Here is a 21,948-nt window from a genome sequence, read left to right as displayed (position 1 = left end):
CTTCTTAATATTAAAACAATACCACATATAGAATCAAATTAATATATTTGTATTTGTTTTAGACATTATCTTTTCTTTTATCGTGACAATGCACGTGCAATTCAGCCAATGGAAAGAGGAAAAAAATTGTATAGCACCCCATGCAACAAAGCATGCATGGCACCCCATCAAGATCTCGCCACCTGGCGTCCATAAATCTTGGAGCACTTCTACCTTCAAAACCATACCAGAGCAAAAAAAACTAATCAACAGGCTATCACTAATTTCGCGTGCGCGGGAGGATGGCGGCGGCCATGCGTACTAGCCTACTAGGGCAAACCGGCAAAGAAAGAAGCAGACTAGACGTTAATTGGGAAGGCCCAAGGAATTGAAATTATTATAGATGATTTCAGATTAAAAAAATTACTAACAGTATACGATTTCAAATGAGAAGTCCAAACTCACGAGTGTACATGCGGGCTTTCGAAAAATAACTAATCAAACAACACAAACGAAAATAATTTTGTAGCGTCGCGTCGCCATATGTATTTAGCCGAAGAGCACCTCGGCGTGCTGGCACAGGTCCTTGTACGCGTCCTTGATGGTCGATTCGCTGACGCCCGTGGCGGCGGACACCTCGCGGACGCTCTTGCTCCTGCCGCCGCCGCCGCCGGCGCGCTGCACGGCCATGTAGATGATGGCGGCCGCGATGGACTGCGGGTTTCGCCGCACGTCGAGGCTCTCGTCCAGCCTGCTCGCCGCGCGCTGCGCCGCGCTCACCTCCTGGCCGCTCATCCCGACCGCCGACCCGTAGCGGAGCAGGTAGTTGCTGGCGCGCACCACCGCGCCGGCGCCGCCGCCACCGCCGCAGCCGTTCGTCGCCTTGCTGCCCGCTTGATCCTGCCCGGCCTCGGCCTCCTCATCGTTGCTCCCGAGGAGCCTCTTGATCGCGTGGATGAACTTGCCCAGGTTCCTCTTCGTCGCCGCCGCGTCGGGCGTCGCGGCGATGAGCTCCTTGAGCGTCCGCGGCGCGCCCTCCATGCGGCACGCGGTGTGGAGGCACGCCGCGTAGAGCGCGTCCCGGCTCCGCCCCCTGGCGCAAACCTTGGCCTCCTCCACCTTCCTCAGCACGTCCTTCCCGCGGTCGCGCACGTTGCCCGCGAGCCCGAGCCGGGACGCCATGTTGTCGATGGCGTCGAACCCCTCGGCGAGCGACTTGTTCGTGTCGGGGACGCCGCCCCGGGCCTTCGTCACGGCGCCGCCACCGCCGCCTCGCACCTTCGGCGCCACGACAGCGCCCCGCATCCTCGGCGGCGCCGCCGGCGCAGCGCCCTCAGCCTGCAGCTTGGTCGGGGCAACGGAGCATGCCACCTCCGCGGCGGCGGCGGCGACCACGTCGCTGCCCTGGAGCAACGGATCATCATCGGCAGGAGCGTCGGCACCGCCGTGTTTGGTGGCCGCAGAGGCGACGGCGGGGCGGCGCGGGTCGTTGCCGTTGCCGAGCACGATGGCGCACTCGGTGCAGATGGCGTCGCCGGTGTCGTGGTCGAGCACCATGGACGTGGTGCGCTCGCACTGCTGGCAGTAGCGGACGCCGTCGGGGGAGCCGTACATCGCCTCAAGCTTTTTTTCTTCTTCTTCTCGTACGTTTTTTTCTTGTTTTTTTGTTCTTCTCTGCGTTTGCGCGCTTTTTGTTTGGTGGCTTCGGAGGGATGACGGGATGAGGTGAGGCGTGCGCGTGGAGCTAAGCCTTTTATAGCGTGACGCGAGGGGGGAGAAATCAACCGCCTTATTTACACGGATACGGATTGACACCGAGGCCCGATCGATGGAGTCCGAGTCGAATTGTGTTGTTGGGTGGGAAGCGGAGCGGCTTCCCGTTACTGTTCTGCCGGCGCTGTCCCGACTCGCCTTTGTGTTTCCGATCGCGAGACGCAGATGCATGCGGGGATGTACGTCCTCGCCGCTCGCTGCCGCCGTGTCTCCTCTTGTTCCGACCATGGCACAACATGTCAACATACTCAACAAGTCAACAGTACGTCAAGGGTCTCTGTTTTTTTGGGTATTTAGTTCTTATTTGTTTGGAGCAGTGTTTGCAACTATTTCGCCTGAAATTTTCAATTTACTTTTACAAATTGAGTCAATTGAGTCAATTTATGTGTGGTTTTAGCCCTAGGACACTGCCCAAACTCACTTTTGGGGGAACACACTCCATAAACGTGGTAATTTGACAGTGGACACCGCGCCGATTAAAATAATAATTTCTGGTTGAAGACGATAGAGAAATCGCGTGAAATATCAAAAACGCCATTGGGCCCACATGTCAGCTCTATCTCCTATCTCTCTTCTCCTCTCTCTCTCTATATTCTCTCTCAGAGGCGCATGGGGCGGTGCTCGTCGCGGCGGAGGAGATGGCGAGGACGGCGGCCGGCGGAGTGGAGCAGGGCGTCGGCTGCGGTGGAGCGGAGCTGGCGGCCGAAGCAGGTGGAGCAGCAGCGTCAGCTGATTGCGTGGCAGGTGGAGTGGAGCGCCGGTGGCGGCAGGCGATCGCACGGTGGCTGGCGGAGCGGTGGCGGGCGGGGGCGGCGGGAGGAACCGTTGTCGCCGCAGTCCTGTGCCGCCCAAACGGCCAGGGGAGAAGCGGCGTGCGGGCGGCAGGGGGAGGAGCTCCGCACGAGCAGCGGGCGGTAGGGGAGGAGCGGCGCGCGTCCTCCTCCTCCTCGAACTCGTCACCATCGTCGTCGTCATCCGCCACCGCCCTGCTCCACGCCGTCGGATCCGCGAGCCACCGCCTCGCCGGCCTGCGTGCTGCGCGAGCCACCGCCCCGTAGCGGCGTCGTGAGTTGGCGATTGGGATGAGAGAAGGGTGGCGGCGGCTGCGGCAGTGGCGATGAGTGGCTCGGCGTCGACGCTTGGGATGCAGTGCGGGAGCTACGGCTCGCTCGCGTCGGTCGGCGGCGGGTGGAAGGGCAGGGGCAGGGGGTGGGGGTGGCGAGGCGGCGGGGAGAAGGAGCGGCTGCAGCTCCACCGCGCGCTGCGGCTGGTGGGCCGCCAGATGGCCGGGGTGCTGCTGCTGCTCGCCGCTGCCTCCGCCGCCATCTACGCGGGCACGGCCGGCGGCCGGCGGACGATGGGGAGCGACATGTGGGCAGGAAGAGGAGAAGAGTGATAGGAGATAGAGCCGACACATGGGCCCAAGGGCATTGTTGATATTTCACGCGATTTCTCTCTCCTCTTCAACCATAAATTATTATTTTAATCGGCACGGTGTCCACTGGCAAATTACCACGTTTATAGAGTGTTTTTCTCCAAAAGTGAGTTTGGGCAGTGTCCTAGGGTTAAAACCACACATAAGCAGTGTCCTATAGCAAAATTTCCCTTTTTTAAAAGAGTTCCCAAAATTACATTTTCTTTTACAAATTTTGCGTAATTTCAAAAACAAAAGAGAAAATCTTGGGTGAAATAGTGTTGTGTCGAGGGCCTGAAATTTCCGAAATCTAGGAAATATTGATGCCCCTGGCGTAAATATGCAAAACGAATCAGAGAAAAAGCCACTAACCAGATATGGATTATATGAATTGAGGATTTTTTTTTTGTTGGATCAAAGCTTCTATATATTTGCAAAATGTGCTCTCCCCCTATTTTTTTTATGGGATTGTTGGGTTTTAGTCTGAATTGGGAATCTGGACGAGAGAAGAAAAAATACAGCTGAATGTACAATTTTCAACATAAGCTGGTTAGTGACGATCGCCCAGTAGGTTGATAAGTTACCAATCAGGCCAATCGTGATTCATCGCTTCAAGTACATGCAAGGAAACAAATATTGAAAAGTAATGTATTTACTTTTACCTAGTTATTGCAATTTGCACAGGTCTTCTTTTGGTTGAAAATTATAAAGTTCTACTTGTCTTTTTGTTGTAGGCTTCGAAGGACACTGAGATCATCAGTTTTAGATGTTGCATTTTGCCGATAGTCCCTTTATCTTTTGTGATTTTAACACCCCTGTGCTTTTAATTACCTTTGTTTTTTGGTAAGGACTACTAATCACTGCTCCTTTCTTTTGGAGATGGATTATCATCGCATAAGAGAATATCCGCTCGTTTTTTTCTTTTGTTAAGATTTTGATAAGATGAGATCAATATATAATATGTCAATCCACAAATACATAATCTTAATTTAACCTATATAAGTGGTAACAAAAATAACAAATATGATTCTCAAATCTGAGAATCCGAGTCGAGGAGAGAGATCTTGCTGAAGTCGTCCGTAATAAAGTTGAGGTTGCCGAAGTGGGACGCCTGCCCTGGCAGGAAGACGAAATCATCCTTGCCTGAAGGAGATCCCATCGCACTAATCGACAAGAAACTTGACCTGCCCTTACCTGGCGTGTCAACTATTGAAACTAGAAGTTAGCAATATGAAAAGGAGTAGTGCACAAGAAGGAAAGTGGATGGGTTATGAGACAAGATTTTAGACATGTTCAGGCCTTCTTGATGATAAGTAATACCCTACTACTGTTTGAGGATTAAATCCGTCAATTGTGGTATTGATCTAATAATCTCAAGTGTGGTTATATCCCTCGAGAGACACCCTACTCTCCTTATATAGTAAGAGGAGGCAGGTTTACAAGATAGAAATTTTACTCCTCACAGTTTAAATCTCTATAACTATTTTACAATTGGACCAAACCAAAACTATGGGATGTTTCCTTGATACACAAGTAAACATAACAACCAAGTTCTAATCCTATACATATTCTATTCATATGATCTATCCTCTATAACCAGTCGGATAATCCAACCGTGTGGGCATATGGTACCCATAATCTCCACACAATCCTTCTTTATCACAGGCGTCGGCAACAGAGTCGCCGGCACTGACAGCAACCCTAGTAAGTCGACGACGTCTTCCATCTCCTCGAAATCCACAAGCATCTCTTGGTCCAACACCAGCAACCGCAGCACGAGCGAGAGCAGAGAAGCGGTGGAAGTGAAGTACACGTACCCAGGGAGGTCGAGGTTGCAGGTGACGTCGAGGAACGTGGTACTGAACAAGTCCAAAACCACAGCGGCGACGTGGGATTCCAGGCCGAAGATGGCCTCCCTGGAATGCGACGAGTGCTGCTGCATGAATCGGGAGATGAAGTCCTCGCTGCCGCAGAAGTCCAGTAGCTCCTCGGCGGGGAGGCAGTGGAAGCGGACGTCGAAGCCAGAGTCCGCTCGGTGGGACCCCGACAGCTGCCCAAGGAGAACGGTGAGTGACATGGCTCGACCGTCGTTGTCGCAGCAGCTGCGGAGAATCCTCTTGCTGACTTCCAATGAGTGAATGTTCACATGAATGGTTAGTGAGTGAGTAAACGCCAGGTGGTCGGTTCCCTTTCCTTTTTCTCCCCGTCTAGGTTTAGTGTACCAATAGTCTACCCCATTTTCTTCAGCGATTCAAAAATCAGAATGAAGGCAGGCGGTGAGCCCGACACCGGCTCGGGGAAGCAGGGGTGCGGCGCCCTCTCGCCTCCCTCGGGGTTAGTGAGGCAAGAGCTGGGGTGGCTGGGAGTATAAATGGCCATAAGGCCCAAGGCCCGGCCCATGGCACGGCCATTTGGCCCAGCCCAAGTACGACATGACACGATTGGTGTTAGGCCCATGCCGGTCCAACCTGATAGTTGGGACGTGCCTGGGCCGATGCCTTAGCACGGTGGGCTGGCCCGAAATAGCATGATCAAAGAAAACCAGTTGAGGGATGCAAAATAGACTTAACTTAGCCATATAGGCATGCCCCAAAGAGAAGAGGGATGAAAAATAAACTTATCCAGCCATATAAAACACAACCCAAAGAGTTGAGGAGGAAAAATAGACTTATTCTATTGAGAAGCACGATGGGTTGTCGTGCCTTCGGACCGGCCCGTCGCGGCTCGAGTCTTATTAGGCTATGCCTGGGTCGTTGGTGCAGCTCGTGAGCGGGCACAGCCTAGCCCAGCATGTAGGTTGTGCCGGGCCAGGCCAACTAACTTCGTACCCGATCGTGCCTGGGCCAGACCATGCCAGGGGGCCCATTTGGCCATCTATAGCCAAGAGCGGGCAAGGGAAAAGGAGGCAATGTGGGAGCCCTAGCGACGGTTGATAGTGTTGGGCGTTCACGTCGTGCTCCTCGATGAGATCTATAACTTCGTAATTTTTTTTTCTTAAAATCATTTGAAGTATAGAATAAGCATTACTAGTATTTTACCAATTAAAATCGATGAAAAAAGTTTAAATAAAAATAAAATATTTGCATTTAGGCTCCTTAACGTTTTTTTGGAAGTGCGATTTTTAAAAGGCGTGAGATGTCTAGATGAGTAAATTTTTAAGAAAGTATTATTTTTTAATATTTTAATAAAAATGTAAAATAAAAAATTGATATAAAGTCATAACAAAATTGGATGCAGCTCCTCTGACATAAAGTCAGAGGGATATGAGTGCTTGACAGGTGGGTCTATCTTTATAGGGCCTACTTTCATGAACCTACTCGTCACTAAAACACGTCGCACTGATGTACGTCAGAGAAACATCACCCAACAAAACTACATAATCCGCCCCAGGCCTTATCTCCTGGCTAGGTCCGCCGCACCAATTACCATAATATTATCAATCCTGGGTGTAACTATAGAAATGTGGAGAAAAAGAGTAAGAGAGCAGTCGCTAATATATGTACATATGAGAATATTATATTGTTGTGTTGTTTTTCAAATAATTTGCACTTTTGATCATTCATCTTAAGATTATACTCCCTCCATTTCAAAATATTTAACACCGTTGACTTTTTAGCACATGTTTAAACGTTCGTCTTATTCAAAAAAATTTGTGAAATATGTAAAAATATGTGTACATGAAAGTATATTTAACAATGAATCAAATGATATGAAAAGAATAAATAATTACTTAAATTTTTTGAATAAGACAAATGGTCAAACACGTACTAAAAATCAATGGTGTCAAACATTTTGAAACGGAGGGAGTATAATTTTCTGAGAGAAGGGATTCTATTTATAGCTTACAATTTAGTGAGGACGATTATATTGGATAAGTGACTTATAGTGAAGTACTCCCTCCGTTTCAAAATATTTAACACCGTTGACTTTTTAGTACGTGTTTGACCATTCGTCTTATTCAAAAAATTTAAGTAATTATTTATTCTTTTCATATCATTTGATTTATTGTTAAATATACTTTCATGTACACATATAGTTTTACATATTTCACAAATTTTTTTAATAAGACGAATGGCCAAACATGTGCTAAAAAGTCAACGGTGTCAAAAATTTTAAGATGGAGGGAGTAGTAACTTTTAGCTATATATATTGGCAAACATTCGTCCAGATAGAGAAGTGTCTACATTTTTGCACGGAATCAATATATTAAAGAAAAAAAATCATGGATTTGGCATACACCCATCACATTCTCTAGGATCTGGCAATAAGGATGATCTTGTCCATCCCCTCGTCCATCTGACTGCCGACTTATCTCATCCAGACTTCCACTTGTTCATGATGATCGGTTGATGACTCGCTGCCTGATGCTGTCGATAGTTCGATACTTACCGTATCTTGTGCATACTCGCTGCCTGATACTCCGTATTTATGTTAGCTATATGGATGACATGTGGGCCATTTCTTGCGTGAGCTTCCGCAACGCCGCTATCGACGACCCGCCTCCGTCCACGGCGTTCCGGCACGCCGCCTTCGCCGCCGCCGCCTTCTCCCTCGCCATCCTCCCCTCCTCCGATCCCTCGTCCATCAGGCACCGCACCGCGCGCTCCAGCTCCGCCGCCTCCACCAAGTTGCCCCGCTTCCTGTCCACCTCCATCTCCACGGCGACGCCCATGTCGCGCACGAGCTCGAACGCGTTCAGGTGCTGCTCCGCGTACAGCGGCCACGGCGCCATCGGCACGCCGTGCCACAGGCTCTCCAGCGTCGAGTTCCACCCGCCGTGCGTCACGAAGCCTCCCACGGCGGCGTGGGCGAGGATGTCCTTCTGCGGCGCCCACGTCGGCCACACCATGCCCCTCCCCTTGGTCCTCTCCAGGAACCCCTCCGGGAGGAGCTCGTCGGCGTCGGCGTCCGTCGGGTACGGCGAGCCGGCGGGTGGACGGCCGCGCAGCACCCACAGGAAGCGGTGCCCGCTGCGCTCGAGGCCGGCGGCTATCTCGAGCACCTGCGGCGGCGCGAAGCTGCCCATGCTCCCGAAGCAGAGGAACACGACCGACGCTCGCGGCTGCGCGTCGAGCCACCGCACGCACTCGTGCGGCTTCTCGGGCGGCGTCTTGAACGACAGCACGGGGCCGACCGTGTAGATGGCCGGGACGCGGCGTCCCGGCACGCACCGGCCGTCGGCGATGGCCTCGAGGACGGCCGGCTCGAGCTCGGCCACCGTGTTGACGATGATCCCCGCAGCCTCCATGAAGCGGCTCCCGTGGTACACGAGCCACTCGTAGTTGCAACCCTTCTTCATCACAGGCGTCGGCAACAGAGCCGCCGGCACAGGCGGCAACCCCGGTAAGTCGACGGCGCCTCCCATCTCCTCGAAATCCACGGCCACCTCCTTGTCCAGCGCCGGCAACCGCAGCAGGAGCGAGAGCATGGAGGCGGCGGACGTGAAGAACACGTACCCGGGGAGGCCGAGGTCGCGGGTGACGTCGAGGAGCGTGGTGCAGAACCAGTCCAAGACCACGGCGGCGACGCGGGACTCGAGGCCGGCGATGGCCTCCCTGGCGTGCGACGCGTGCTGCTGCATGAACCGGGAGATGAAGTCCTCGCCGCCGCGGAAGTCCGGGAGCTCCTCGGCGGGGAGGCAGTGGAACCGGACGTCGAAGCCGGAGTGCTCCGACGCGCCGGCCGCTTCACGGCGGATGATCTCGTCGATCTCGGGCGCGCGGTGGGACTCCGGCAGCTGCGCGAGGAGCACGGTGAGCGACATGGCGGGGCGGCCGTCGTCGTCGTCGCCGCAGCAGCGGCTGCGCAGCATCCGCTTGCCGACTTCCAGCATGGGCGTGAGGTGGCCGGAGACGCAGAACGGGATCAGCACCACCGTCGCTGCTGAGCTCGCCATCGCTGGAGCCATGTCTCACGAAGTCACAGATGGCAGATTCACAGTACACGGACAGGGAGGACGATATTGTTGCAAGCGTGAGGCACTGAAGCTGAGGACTGAGGGCCTTTTTAGTTCGCAAACGAAAATTTTTGAAATGTAACATCGGATATAGATACATATTTAAAGTATTAAATATATATTAAATATAAATTAATAATAAAATAAATTACATATTACGTCTAAGAACTGCGAGAAGAATTTATTAAGTCTAATTAATCCGTCATTAATAAATTATCAAATTATGGAGTAATTGAGCTTAAAAGATTTATCTCGTAATTTACATGTAATATATATAATTAGTTTTTTTATATATTTAATATTTTACACACACACACACATATATATATATATATATATATATATATATATATATATATATATATATAACCAAACATCTAGTGTGACATTGTGGAAAATTTTTATTTGGAAACTAAACAGACCCTGCGGAGGCTTGTCATTTTGGCGTGCACATCGGGTGCCAGAGGGGAGGGGTAACATGAATGCAGTCAATGGACCACGTCACAATGGATGCTGACTACCCTTGTTTTTCCCGCTGACTGTCCAGATTTCCCGGGTTGCTTTGAAAAAAAAAAAAGAAATACGCCGCACATGGCGTCATGTTTATTCAGAACAAGTAGGCCTACTCGTCGATAAAAAATAACCATAATGTACGCCAAAGCTATTCTATTAAATTTAATGGTCTAAATCTACAGAAATCACCCCTCAGACATGAACTTACAAGAAAAAAATATATCATAATGCATGGCCGAGCATGTAATTCAATTGTAACTATGCGCAAGTAACACAGGAAAGTTATGAACTTTTGCTAAAATTTCGCTACTACTCTCTCTAGATACACCGCCTTTTATTGAATCCCGACCTATCATCGATCCGAAAAGCTCATTTTAGATCCTCATCTAAGCGTCAAGTTTCGATTGCATCCTTTAGGTGGTGTTCTTTTCTCCTGAAGATAAAATTAAGTTTTTTACGCAAAACGATGTGGCATTAACGTATGATTAATTGAGTTTTAATTATTAAAAATTTAGAAAATAGATTAATCTGACATTTTAGAGCAACTTCATATAAAAAGTTTTCACACGAAACACGCCGTTTAGCAGTTTGAAAAACGTATCACAAAAATCTTTATTTTCATTAAGTTTTATTGGAGAAAAGAACAGGGCCTTAGACTATAAAACCTTATACAACACGTACCTCATCTTTCAAAACCATATAGTCCAAAGATGGTTTAGAGGGCGGTATCAGCCGAAATGTGATACCCACGTGATGTGTTGACTCGATCTCCATATAACGTGGGCACGTGGTAGAGCTTACATGGTATAACAATCAGAAAAAAAGAAATAAATATAGTAGAACCCTGTCAATTATAAGGGAAAATTGATGTCATCCGGTTTTTTTAAGAACATTGTCATCCGTTCATTTTCTCTTTTCTTATCCTCCATACGTTTTACCTGATTTTACCCTTAGATAAGGACTTGAAAGTACTTTTTCCGCGTCGATCTGATGGCCACTCAACACAACAAATCCCACGCGCAGTTTGCTTCGGCGGCCCAACGATGGATCGCTCGGCAGCCAGGCTTCACGTGGCTCACAGCGTAGCCCACTGCGCGGCCTCGTCAAGTGGTCCACTTCACTCCAAAGTCCAAGACCATCGAGGGTTGAAGCTGCTGGTGGAAGCCCATATTCTGCATAGGAAAAAGTACACCGAAGGTCCCTCAACTTGTCATAGTGATACGAAAACGTCCTCGAACCGCAAAACCAGATATGCTGGGTCCCTTTTAACTATTTAAAACCGGACACCCGAGATCCTTTGGTGGTTTTGACCCCGGTTTTGGTCTACGTGGCGGCTGAGTCAGGTGGGACCCACGTGGGCCCCACATGTCAGGTCTCCACGTCACCCTCTCTTTCCCCTCTTATCTCCCTTCCTCCTCTCTCTCTCTATCTTTCCCCTCTCTCTCGCGTGCACGTGGAACACCGGGAACCTTCTGCCCCGCTGCCCACAGGAAGAACGGGAACGCGAGCGGCGGCGGCGGTGGCGGGCGAGTGCTGAGGACCTCGGCGACGAGCTTGGGAGCCACACGACGGAGCTTGGAGAGGTCTGCGACGACGGGCGGGCCTCAACGCTGGTGGCGGCGGAACGCGTCGAGGAGGAACCACGCGAGCGGGGAGAGGCGGCTGGCGGCCGCGGTGGCGGAAGGTGAAGGCAGGGAGGAGGAGGAGGGGGAGGCCGCGACGGCCTCGGTTGGGAGGAGTCGGCGGTGGCGCGGAGGTTAGCGAAGACGCCGCCTCGGTTGGGAGGAGGCGGTGGTGGCGCGGTGGCTGTCACCCCCGACGGGTCGCTCACCGCCTCGCTCTCCCACCCGTCCTGCCTCCATCCGCTCCTGCTCCACCTCTCCGCGCTGCCCCCGCACGCGCTTCGCCTCTAGATTGACGAGGACTACTCGTCCAACACGCCGCCGCTTCCAGGTTCCCGACGTGGCGACGAGGTGGCTCGTCCAGCCGCTGAGAAGGAAGAAGTGCAGTGGCGGCGCTCGGCTCCTCGCTGTCGCCTCTCCGGTCCCATCTTTGGCCGCCGTGGAGCCGGCCACTGCGACTGCTACCGCCGCAGCCCTTCACCGCCAGAGTCGCGACCACCGTCGCCTCGCCGGCTCGCCGCTCCTCGCGTTGCTCGGCGCGAGTGAAGGGGAGGAAGAGAGAGACAAGAAAAGAGGGGAAACAGAGAAGATGAAGTGTCATACTGACATGTGGGTCCCACGCTAACTCAGCTGCCACGTAGGACAAAACCGGGATTAAAACCGCCGAGGGACCTATTTTGACCGGTTTTATATAGTTAAGGGACCCTATATATCTGGTTTTACGGTTGGAGGGCGATTTTGTATCCGGATGACAAGTTGAGGGACCTTCGGTGTACTTTTTCCATTCTGCATATGCTTTGTGTCCCCTCCTGAACGTGCTCACGTGCAGAACATGAAAACTCCGCTCCATGCACAGAGGGGCTTTGAACTTTGGTTCCATATGGACGGCCATATTGCCAATCAGACATCATCAATTTGCTAATAGTAGTTTTTCCTTTTTGAAAAAAAATTAAGAGATGGGATATTCTCTCCCATTTCACCAGTGAAACTAAAAACGGCATGAGGAAACAACCGCGCCTCTTTTACAAAACCACATGAATAGTAGACATTACCGCATCGACAATGCCAACACACTATGAAGCAACAAGCTCAACACAACTACTCTAAAAACAAAGAAAAACATCAGTAAGACTTATACATCACGTCTACATACCAGAAAAGACTATAATTCCATCGGCAACAAGCGTCCCTTCCAGTCCCCTTTTACTCTAGTCGTAAAACCTGTAGGCATTATCCTCGTCTTGAGTGGAACACTTGAGTGGCTACCTTCTTTAGTAATGCTCTCCCTGTAGCAATTTTCTTCGAGTGTCCTCCATTATTTGCATTGTGGATCAAGAGGTGATCTAATGGCAAACATCGTGAATTAGCTCTATGAGACCATGCGGCAGCTTGTTCTTAAAACAGGCTCTATCAATTAGCTGGTAGTAGACGAAAATAGATTTTTTTTTATTATTACTTTAACACTACACTAACGTGCAGAAAATAAGATATACTTTATTCCATTGTTTAAACCGCCACTAATGCTTTGCTCCCGCCAACTGCCGTGGCCACTTGTCGCGGGCCGTGGCTTCACGTCATCAAAGTCTCACCTTGCTCCCTGAAGTATATTCCTCTCAGACCAACACAGGGGAGAATGCCTCATCTCGATCTTCGAACCAAGATTCTCTCAAATCAACAAACCAACATAGGGGGAGAAGGCCTCATCTTGCTCTCTAAAATAACACAGGGGAGAAGGCCTTGTCTCGATGTTCAAACCAATATTTTCCCATTCTCTTTTAGACCAACACAGTGAATCTTAAATCCTAACTCGCCGGGCCATCGCTGGTAACCGAAGCTAGAGGAGAAGGGTGGGGGTCGCTGGTGCACAAGTCTTGAAGGCAATTCTAAGGTTAAAAATTTATACTCCCTCCGTTTCACAATGTAAGTCATTCTAGCATTTCCCACATTTATATTGATGTTAAGGAATTTTTACATATATATCTATCTAGATTCATTAACATCAATATGAATGTGGGAAATACTAGAATGATTTATATTGTGCACTACGATTGTACTATAATTACATCTGTCAGATTTTTAGGAGAAAATTTGTCGACAAATGTATAGGTGGTCTCTTAAATTTTATGTCAACAGCCATTTAATATTTTTGTTTTTCGTTTAAGGTGAAGTGACGATAAACACGAAGGCACAAAGGAAATAGAGACGGAGACGGTACAGGTGAGGCCGGGATGGACGTGACAAGAATGTTAATTAACCATCTGCCGTTGGATGTGTTAGTTAAGCGCATCCTAGCCATTGCCTCTATCATGGAGGATTGGAATTTGTTCATCTCAGTAGATGTGAAAAACATTTGTCAGATAAGGACTATACAATGAAATTGGAGCTTAGACGTCCGTATGATTCATAATTTTGAAGCTGTTTCTATACAAATGAAAGAACAAAATTATCTGAGATGTCACCTGGGCCAGATGGCAAGTTAGAAGTTAGCCAGTGAAAAAGAAATTATTAATCTAGACCATAAGATGGTAATATTTCTGAAATTTCTCCTTCTCGAATAATTCAAAGAAAAAGGAGCTAAATAAAAGCAAAATAACTCCAAAAGTTTACAAGGCCGTCTACTTAAATAATTTTAGGCGCCTCAAAACTGTAATTTTCTCTGTCAATCTTGCCGAGTTCCTGTTGAGCTGCTTAAGCTGGCTCCATAGTGCTCTTTGCTAGCATGAAAGTCCGCATGTCAAGATTCTTCAAGCTTTCAATAAACTGCTGATGGCTGCAATGAAGAAAATGTTGGAAAAAAATCCCTTGTAAATAGATGATATAGAGAAATAGATAAGTATTTGGTATGCATAAGCACATAGCATGAATTGGCATATAGTGCAGCATGTATGGCTGAAGCAAACTTACATGTTAGCATGATTGGCCGTCATGATAAGAGTTCCAGACGCTGTATCAATCTTGGCGTCGAGCTTTGAATTGCTGACTAAGTTCATGATCCACAATTCCGCCTCATTGTAGCTCATTTTCAGCTTCTCAGAGAGCATGCTGTTCATTGCAAAACATTGGAAGAACATCTTAGATTTGAAAAAAAGAAACATGCCTACATGGTCCATATGATAAACTATAAAGAATAATAAACCTGTACAAAACGTGTGCTAAAACTTTTAATTTGAACCCTGAGAATATGGTTAAAGAAAGATGCAACGATAACTCCACGTAGTGCATTACAGTTGTATTCGTTGTATGATTTAGTGAATTGATATTTTATAAAACTACAGTTCTCTGCAATTCATCTGAATGAACTAATTTTGCCTGTCAACAGAAAAAGGGGAGTAGAAAGACAGAAACACCAACCCGATATGAATGCACCGATGAATACGGCAGTAACTTTCGAAGATCAACAGACGAGCATTTTCAAGGAATTCATCTCTCAAAGGAACAGTAATTGAATTCCCTTCCTCAATTCGCTTTCCCAGGAAAGGATCATTCAGTATGACCTATAAAGAAAGAGAGGGGAAATTATCTTTCAATATTTTACATTTCAACAATAATGCAGTAACTAAAAGAAAAAGGCAGATTAGTCATAGGGATGGGAAAAAAAGGTTTAAAACGACATGCTAATTTACCTGCTCACACTCTATGAGTTTCTGTTGTGCGCCATCAAAATCATGGTTAACGTACAGGCATTCCAGGAATTCAGTAATGGGATCCTTGTAGCTGTGCTGCTCCTGTTGAATGACTTTAACCAACTCTTTAAGCATATTCCTTCTCCTTCTGTTCACAACAATTGCTGCAGCAAGGTATCTCAGAAGATGTGGTGCATCTGTCTGGATCGCATTCAAGTACCTGGAGGGAAGACGAAAAGCGCAAATTGAAAAATTTAGCTGAGATAATATTTGATAATTGATATGACAAACAAAACATTGCTAGTGATTAGTGAAAACAAGTCATTTAGAGTTGATTTTTAGTGGCATGCATTGCATATTGTTTGTTAAACCAGAGTAGCTGTAACTGAGAAAGACAAGTGAACAGAAATAATATTGGGATCTTAGTAAACAAACTTGTCCTGGAAGAACAGATCGATGATCCCGTAGCTGCCGTTTCCATGGTTAAAGAAGATGAAGATACTGCAGTGCATGAGCCATATCCTGTTCTGGAGCTGATTTAGCGGTGAAGAGGAGTTCTGCGAGAATAATAAACAAACAAGTATAACAAACAAAGTTATAGTATAAAACAGCTGATCTCACACCCCAAACAGAAAGTGATAAATCATAGTCTCAAAATCAGTCATCCAAGCAAACCTTTGAATCGATCATCTCCTTCAGACAATTGAGCTCCTCCAGTGCAACATCCCAGTTGTTATTCAGAATCTCGGCCGACAGCTTCCCCCACTGGGCGCTCAAGCTCCTCTCGCTGCTCGTGCACAGAGCACGGTATCGATGCAAGTTTTCAGCAGCATCTGGGTAGTTCCCGCAGTCGAACTGAAACTTGGCATACTGATACAGAGCCTCGATCTGATCAGGACCAATCTGCATATCACATCGTTAATTACCCCAAGAACGCATACGATTATTACTATGGATATATAATCATGGCGATTATATAGACGAAGAACAAATCTAGCTAGCGGAAGAGAAAACCTGGAAGCGCTCATGGAGCATGCGGATGTTGTGCTCCTTGTCGGGGCCGAGATGGTGGTTCTTGAGGGCGGAGACGATGGGGGCGGCGGGGGCGGCGAGCGCCCCGAGCCTGGTGACGACCTCGTGGCGGCGCTCGACCATGTCGTCGGGGACGGGGACGACGACGTCGTCGTCTGTGTCGCCGTGGAGCAGCTTGTGGGTGTCCATGGCGTAATCCACCATGTTGGTGCCCTGGATCAGGAGGCGCAGCTTGGCCTGGAGGATCTCCTCGACCGCGTAGACCCGACCAGGTCGCCACTGCAGGAACTCCAGCAGCGGGAACACCAGGTGGCAGTTCATGTGCGCCGCCATCCGCGCCGTCAGGTCGTGCTCCGCCATGGTCGTCGTCGTCGTCTCGCTTCCTCTTTTCGGTGGATTTTGGCGCGGGTGATGTTGGTAGGGTTTATGGTTTTGGTTAGGGAGGGTCGGGTTTGGGTTTGCAGAGGTCTTTTTTCAGAAAAGAAAAACCTTGTTTTGCAGAGGCAGGTCAGGTAATTTATAGGATTCTTTTAATGCAGATGATCAAGTTCTGATCGAACTTTTTTAAGTGGAAGTTCTGATCGAACTGAAACTATTAACTACTTACTCTGTTTTCTACTCCCTATGTTCATATTAGAAGTCGATTAACATCTTTTTTTCTAAATTAAACTTTATTTATGTTTGACTAAGTTTATAGAAAAAATTTATCAAATTAGTTTCAATAAATCTCACATTAAATATATTTTGATAACATGTCTGTTTTGTGTTAAAAATACTATTATATTTTTCATAAATATGGTCAAACTTAAATAAGTTTGACTAGTAAAAAAGTCAAACGACTTATAATACGATGGAGAGAAGAGAGTATTTATAAACGTTTTGTCCTTTTCTAATCAAACCTTTTCAAATTTATCTTAAAAAGGTATAACAACATTTTTAATACAAAACAAATATATCATCAAATATAATGAATGTTATATTTGACTAGAAATAAATACCCGTGCATTGTAACGGGTGAAGAATATTTTAATCTTATTATTGTGATACGGTTTAGCTAGAGTGAACTTGACTGTGTGAATTTGCTTGGATATATTTTTCTTTTAGAAAATCATGAGCTGCAATTAGGAGTCTGTCTTTCATCTCAAATTAGTATGTGAGATTTTTTTTAAAGAGATTTCTTATATGACTCCTTTTGTATTTCTAAAAGGAAATGAACTTAAAAATCTGATTCAAACACGGATCTGTATTTCCAAAAGAGAATGAACTTTAAAACCCACTCAAACACGGATGACGTACCAAAATTCTGGCAAAAACATCTTCAATTTTTATAATGGTAGAGAAGAGATAGAGATAGAGATAAAATTAATTTAGTTTTAAGATGTTGCTAATTTCTTTTATAAACTTAATTAAATCTAAAATGATTTAACAAGGAAAAAAGGACAGCATTTATATAATATGGAACGGAAAGAGTTACCACTTACCAGTGTATCCGGTTCTTACTACGTACTATTGGAAAAAAGAGGTCGGAAGCGGCTCGAACTCTCGGTAGGCGTAACGTAACGAACTGAACCAAGCTAGGTCCGTACGTGTATCGTGTATGGAACGGTGAAGTCTCCAACGGGATTCGATCTGATGCACGTATATATGTTTCCGTCACGACCCGTGTCGCGTACCCGCGCTGATCTTCTCGTACGTCGATCTGTCCCCATGCATGTACTGTATTCCCTCTACTGTTTCTTTGTCATATACACACTATTAGAGAAGTTATCTGGATCGGATAATTTCCACAATAATCCTGGTTTTAAAAAGAACCAGGACTAAAGAGGTTCTTTAGTTCCAGTTTATTACTCCAACGGGACTAAGAGATCTTTAGTCCCAATTTGCCTCCTGACAGGGCCTCTCAGACCCCTGTCGGGGTTGCTGGAGAACTTTAATTCTGGTTGGTAATCTTTAGTCCCGTTGGTAATACACCCTTTACATGCCACCCAACGATAGATGGTCAAATGGGCCGTCCGACCCGACACGGCCTAGGCACGACCGTTCCTGGGCCGAGGTTAGTTGGGCTGGTACGGCCTGACCTACACGTCGAGCCATGCTGTGCTAGCCCACGGGTTGCAGGCACAGCCCAATAAGACTTGGGTCATGCCAGGTCAGCCTGAAGGCACGACAACCTATCGTGCTTCTCCATAGAATAAGTTTATTTGTCATCTATAGCTAAAAATAAGTCTATTTTGTATTTCTCTTTTATTTGGGCTTTGCCTTATATGGTTGATTAAATCTATTTTGGGCCCCTCTACTATTTTTTTTATTGTGTCGTGCTGGGCCGACCCACCGTGCCAAGCTCTCGGACCAGACACGGCCCAACTGTCGAGCCGTGCCATGCTTGAGCCGGGCCATCGGGCCTCGGGCCTTACGACCATCTGTACACCCAACTATCGTAGAAAAATTACCAAAGACCAGTAGTTTAGATTATATCGTCACATACTACTTGGTAAACATGCATATAATTAAACTACCCATCCGGTTATGAAAGCCTATAAGAAATTAAACAAAATTCAAAAAGTTCTTAAAATAAACTAAAAAAAATCAAACCTTAATTCGTTCTTTTTTTTATCTTAACCTTAATTCGTTCTTGAAAACAGTGGTCCCACTTTTTTAGCATGCGACCACGTTCCCTATATATGCCCTCCATCTAGTTTTAATAGTCATATTTCATCTTGGCACATAGACCAAAGATAAGTGATTTTACTTATCATCTATTTAAATATGCTACTAATTATTCCTTGTAAACAAGCGATTCATTAATATTTACATTTCTCGACGCCCATGTAGCTAATCTTGTGTGAAAGAATGGAGAGTCATGCATTAAATCCAATAAAACCATTAAGATGATAAGTTTGTTGGATTGAAATATGCCTATCAAAAATAAATTTTTTAATTTAGAAATATGACTATCAAAAGTAGATGGAGGGAGTATCATTTTGACTAAATTTCACAAAACTACAGATACTATGACCAAATTATCACAAAACTACAGATTTAACTCAGTGTATCACAAAACTACTCATTTAACACCAAATTTATCACAAAACTACATGTTTAGAACCAATTTAATCACAAAGTAATAATGTTTATAGCTCCACCATAACAATGGTGCTAGGGATTTAAACTCCAAAAGTTGTAGTTTTGTGATAAGTTCAATATTAAATATGCATTTTTGTGATACTTAACCTAAAATCTGCAGTTTTGTGATAAATTTGATGCTAAATGTGTAGTTTTATGATACAACTCTTTAAATCTGTAGTTTTGTGATAATTTGACCAAAATACCTGTAGTTTTATGAAATTTACTCTATCATTTTTAGTTCATTGTAGTATTTCATTGTGAACTTTAGCAACTAGCAACACACGAAGATTGATTGATCAATATGCACATCGAAAGTTAATGTTTGACAACCCACCACCCCTTCCCCTTTGTCGTGGGGGATCCTCGGCTAGCCATCATCTTCACTCTTTTAATAGAACCTCAGGCAGATGCCATAAAAATTCAGTGATCCAAACCTTAAAAAGAGAGAAACGCCCAGATGTCTTCTGGCTAACTTCATAAGGTGGTAGGCTACCCGGTCTGGGTTCGAACCCTCACCCCTTCTATTTATTTGATATTAGATCCTTCCCTAATATTTGTGTATTTTTTTCAAACCCTAAAAATGACATTGCCAATTGGATTATCAACAACCCGACAGACAAGACTCTCTAGGTCTTCATAGAGGACCTCACAAATAAAGAAACCATGGATAAAATGAAAGAACACAAAAAAACAAATCTAAACCCTAGGCTTTGTAATAGATGTAACTGAAAAACTTTGTGATGAAGAAACCATAAAGCTTACTGAACCAGAACAGAGACAAGATCCCCCTCTCCATCGTCATCGGCGCGGGCATTGGAGAGAGAAGGGAGGGATAAAGCTTACTGAACCAGAACAGAGACAAGATCCCCCTCTCCATCGTCATCAGCGCGGGCATTGGAGAGAGGAGGGAGGGGATCAAAGTGGCTACGAGACAGGGGCTCTATGCGAGGACGTCACGACTCACGTCCCCAAGACTCCACTAGACCCGGAGCAGAAATAATGTTCCATAGCTTTAATAATTTAAATTAGGTCCTTTCGACAAAACCATTAAAGAATGCTCGTAAAAAATTTGATATTTTTTTAAGAAAAGATAGTTACTTTTAAATCACCTAAAATTAAATATTCAATTATTTACTGTAATTTTTTTATGGAATATTAAATATGGTGCTCGCGCTACTTGCGCGGGCTTCCATCGTAGTTATATATATATATATATATATATATATATATATATATATATATATATATATATATATATATATTTGGGCCTCATTTTTTTCGCTTATATTTATGCTTATCAGCCAAAATTTGAATTTTCGACCTTAAATTTGGAGTTAATTTTAGGGGTTTTTTCATCGAAGTTTAGTTTTCAGCCTTTGCTTTTAGATCACTAGGAACACATATATAAAAGTTGTGTTCACAAATTATTTTTCGTTTGCAAATATGTTGTTTCGCTAGCTTATTCTCCCAATAAGTGAAACGATGGGTCTGAAAAGACTCTTAAATGGGCATATGTGAGACCCACTACTATTTAAAAAAAGTTGGAGAACCTAACAATTGTTCTAAACTCTCTCTCTGTCTCTCCTATGGGACAAGGTACTAAATACTAGAGCTAGTACCGTCCATCTTAGAATCGGTTGACAAAACATCTATACAATGTTTAGGGTGGGTACTATCTCTTTCTCTCTTCTTTAGGGGAAAATTATTCTAAAATCTAGGGGATGTTCGTTCGTTTTTTACATGTCACGTAAATGGTTATAAAAAAAATTAAAAATATATATTAATATGTGATATATCACTATACAAATATGTAAGTTTAAATTCAATTCAAGTTCTGCATCTTGCAACGGAAAAACAAATTAAACTAAAACTAGTTAACGTATATCCATAGTTAAATTTGTGTCAGAGTTATGGATACCACATACCTAATATTAGTTGACTAAGCTCGACAGGGCCCACCACATACCATGTCTTATACGGAAACAAACCCCTCATATATAGAAGAAGTTCCGGATAAGGAAGGACGAATAAAGTTCTATATGGAAACGATAAAGACAAATCGGATTGTATCTATATTGGTCTCCCTAATTTTACTTAGACAAAAGGGCATCTATGGGTATAAATACAAGCCCCTCTAGGAGGAGAGGGGACAAGCCACAAAACCAAGATCAACATAGATTAATACAAGCCAACACACGCCAAGACAAGTCGTCAGATATCGATATCAGAGTTAAGCCTAGACAAACTCAATATGGTGTCTGTGGAGGCCAACAAGAGAGATCTAGCGCTATCTTTGATCTCGCCGAGTACGGATTCGAGGAGGAAGACTACGCTGTCGTCGACTACGAGTTGGTTATCTAGCCGCCAAGTTGACGACAGCTAAATATGTTATCCCAAATATTTTACTTGTGTGATCCAGATGAATAAAGAGCAACACCGGTTTCGGCCAACAGGATGTAGGGCTATTACCGGTCAAATATGAGGCCCGAACCTGTATAAAAATCCCTGTCTCCATCTCTTTTACCTCAATTTCGCATATACCCTAGTACCAACGATCTCCATAATATGTAAATACCGTAGTCACGATCCCAAACATCGACAATTTGTTTTTTTCATTACACATGTAGAAATTAAATTTTAACTTGTATGTTTATGAGTGATATATCACATGTTAATACATTACTCAAATTTGTCAAAAAATTTTCACAACTATTCAAGTGATATACAAACAATAAGGGGACATCACCTTGAGAGTTTAAAATCTACCCTCCTTCTTTAGGAACTTCTCAAAAACCCACATCGCATATGTTCTACTTCCCTTTTCCAAAATGTAGCTATCTGGATGGGACATTACCTAGTACTAGAAATCTGGACAGTGTACTAGGTAGCTATAATTTAAGACGGAGGAAG

General features: G+C 45.6%; 4 protein-coding genes across 4 annotated transcripts; all 4 read right to left on the bottom strand.

The window, feature by feature from the left end:
- Nucleotides 1-364: 364 nt before the first annotated feature.
- On the bottom strand, nt 365-1,657 carry LOC107277507 (transcription initiation factor IIB-like). The gene has a single exon (XM_015790836.3). The coding sequence runs from the start codon at nt 1,591-1,593 to the stop codon at nt 529-531; it is 1,065 nt and encodes a 354-aa protein (XP_015646322.1). The 5' UTR covers nt 1,594-1,657; the 3' UTR covers nt 365-528.
- Nucleotides 1,658-4,196: 2,539 nt separating this feature from the next.
- LOC107281626 (UDP-glycosyltransferase 71A16) lies at nt 4,197-5,243 on the bottom strand. Its single transcript, XM_015790509.1, has 2 exons — nt 4,799-5,243; nt 4,197-4,309 (listed from the first exon to the last, which is right to left on the bottom strand). Exons 1-2 carry the CDS (start codon nt 5,241-5,243, stop codon nt 4,197-4,199), a joined length of 558 nt encoding a protein of 185 aa, XP_015645995.1.
- Nucleotides 5,244-7,290: 2,047 nt separating this feature from the next.
- Nucleotides 7,291-9,102, bottom strand: LOC4343325 (anthocyanidin 3-O-glucosyltransferase 2). The gene has a single exon (XM_015789990.3). It carries the CDS (start codon nt 9,072-9,074, stop codon nt 7,602-7,604), a length of 1,473 nt encoding a protein of 490 aa, XP_015645476.1. The 5' UTR covers nt 9,075-9,102; the 3' UTR covers nt 7,291-7,601.
- A 4,843-nt stretch (nt 9,103-13,945) lies between these two features.
- On the bottom strand, nt 13,946-16,272 carry LOC4343324 (eukaryotic translation initiation factor 3 subunit E). The gene is made up of 7 exons (XM_015790939.2): nt 15,895-16,272; nt 15,556-15,783; nt 15,316-15,437; nt 14,881-15,100; nt 14,609-14,751; nt 14,162-14,299; nt 13,946-14,027 (listed from the first exon to the last, which is right to left on the bottom strand). The coding sequence occupies exons 1-7, from the start codon at nt 16,270-16,272 to the stop codon at nt 13,946-13,948; spliced, it is 1,311 nt and encodes a 436-aa protein (XP_015646425.1).
- Between the last annotated feature and the right edge of the window lie 5,676 nt (nt 16,273-21,948).

Source organism: Oryza sativa, chromosome 7 (genome assembly GCF_034140825.1).
Source record: "Oryza sativa Japonica Group chromosome 7, ASM3414082v1".
NCBI lineage: Eukaryota > Viridiplantae > Streptophyta > Magnoliopsida > Poales > Poaceae > Oryza > Oryza sativa.
The sequence above is the reverse complement of the archived record's forward strand: the minus strand, read 5'-3'. Positions and strand labels throughout refer to the sequence as shown.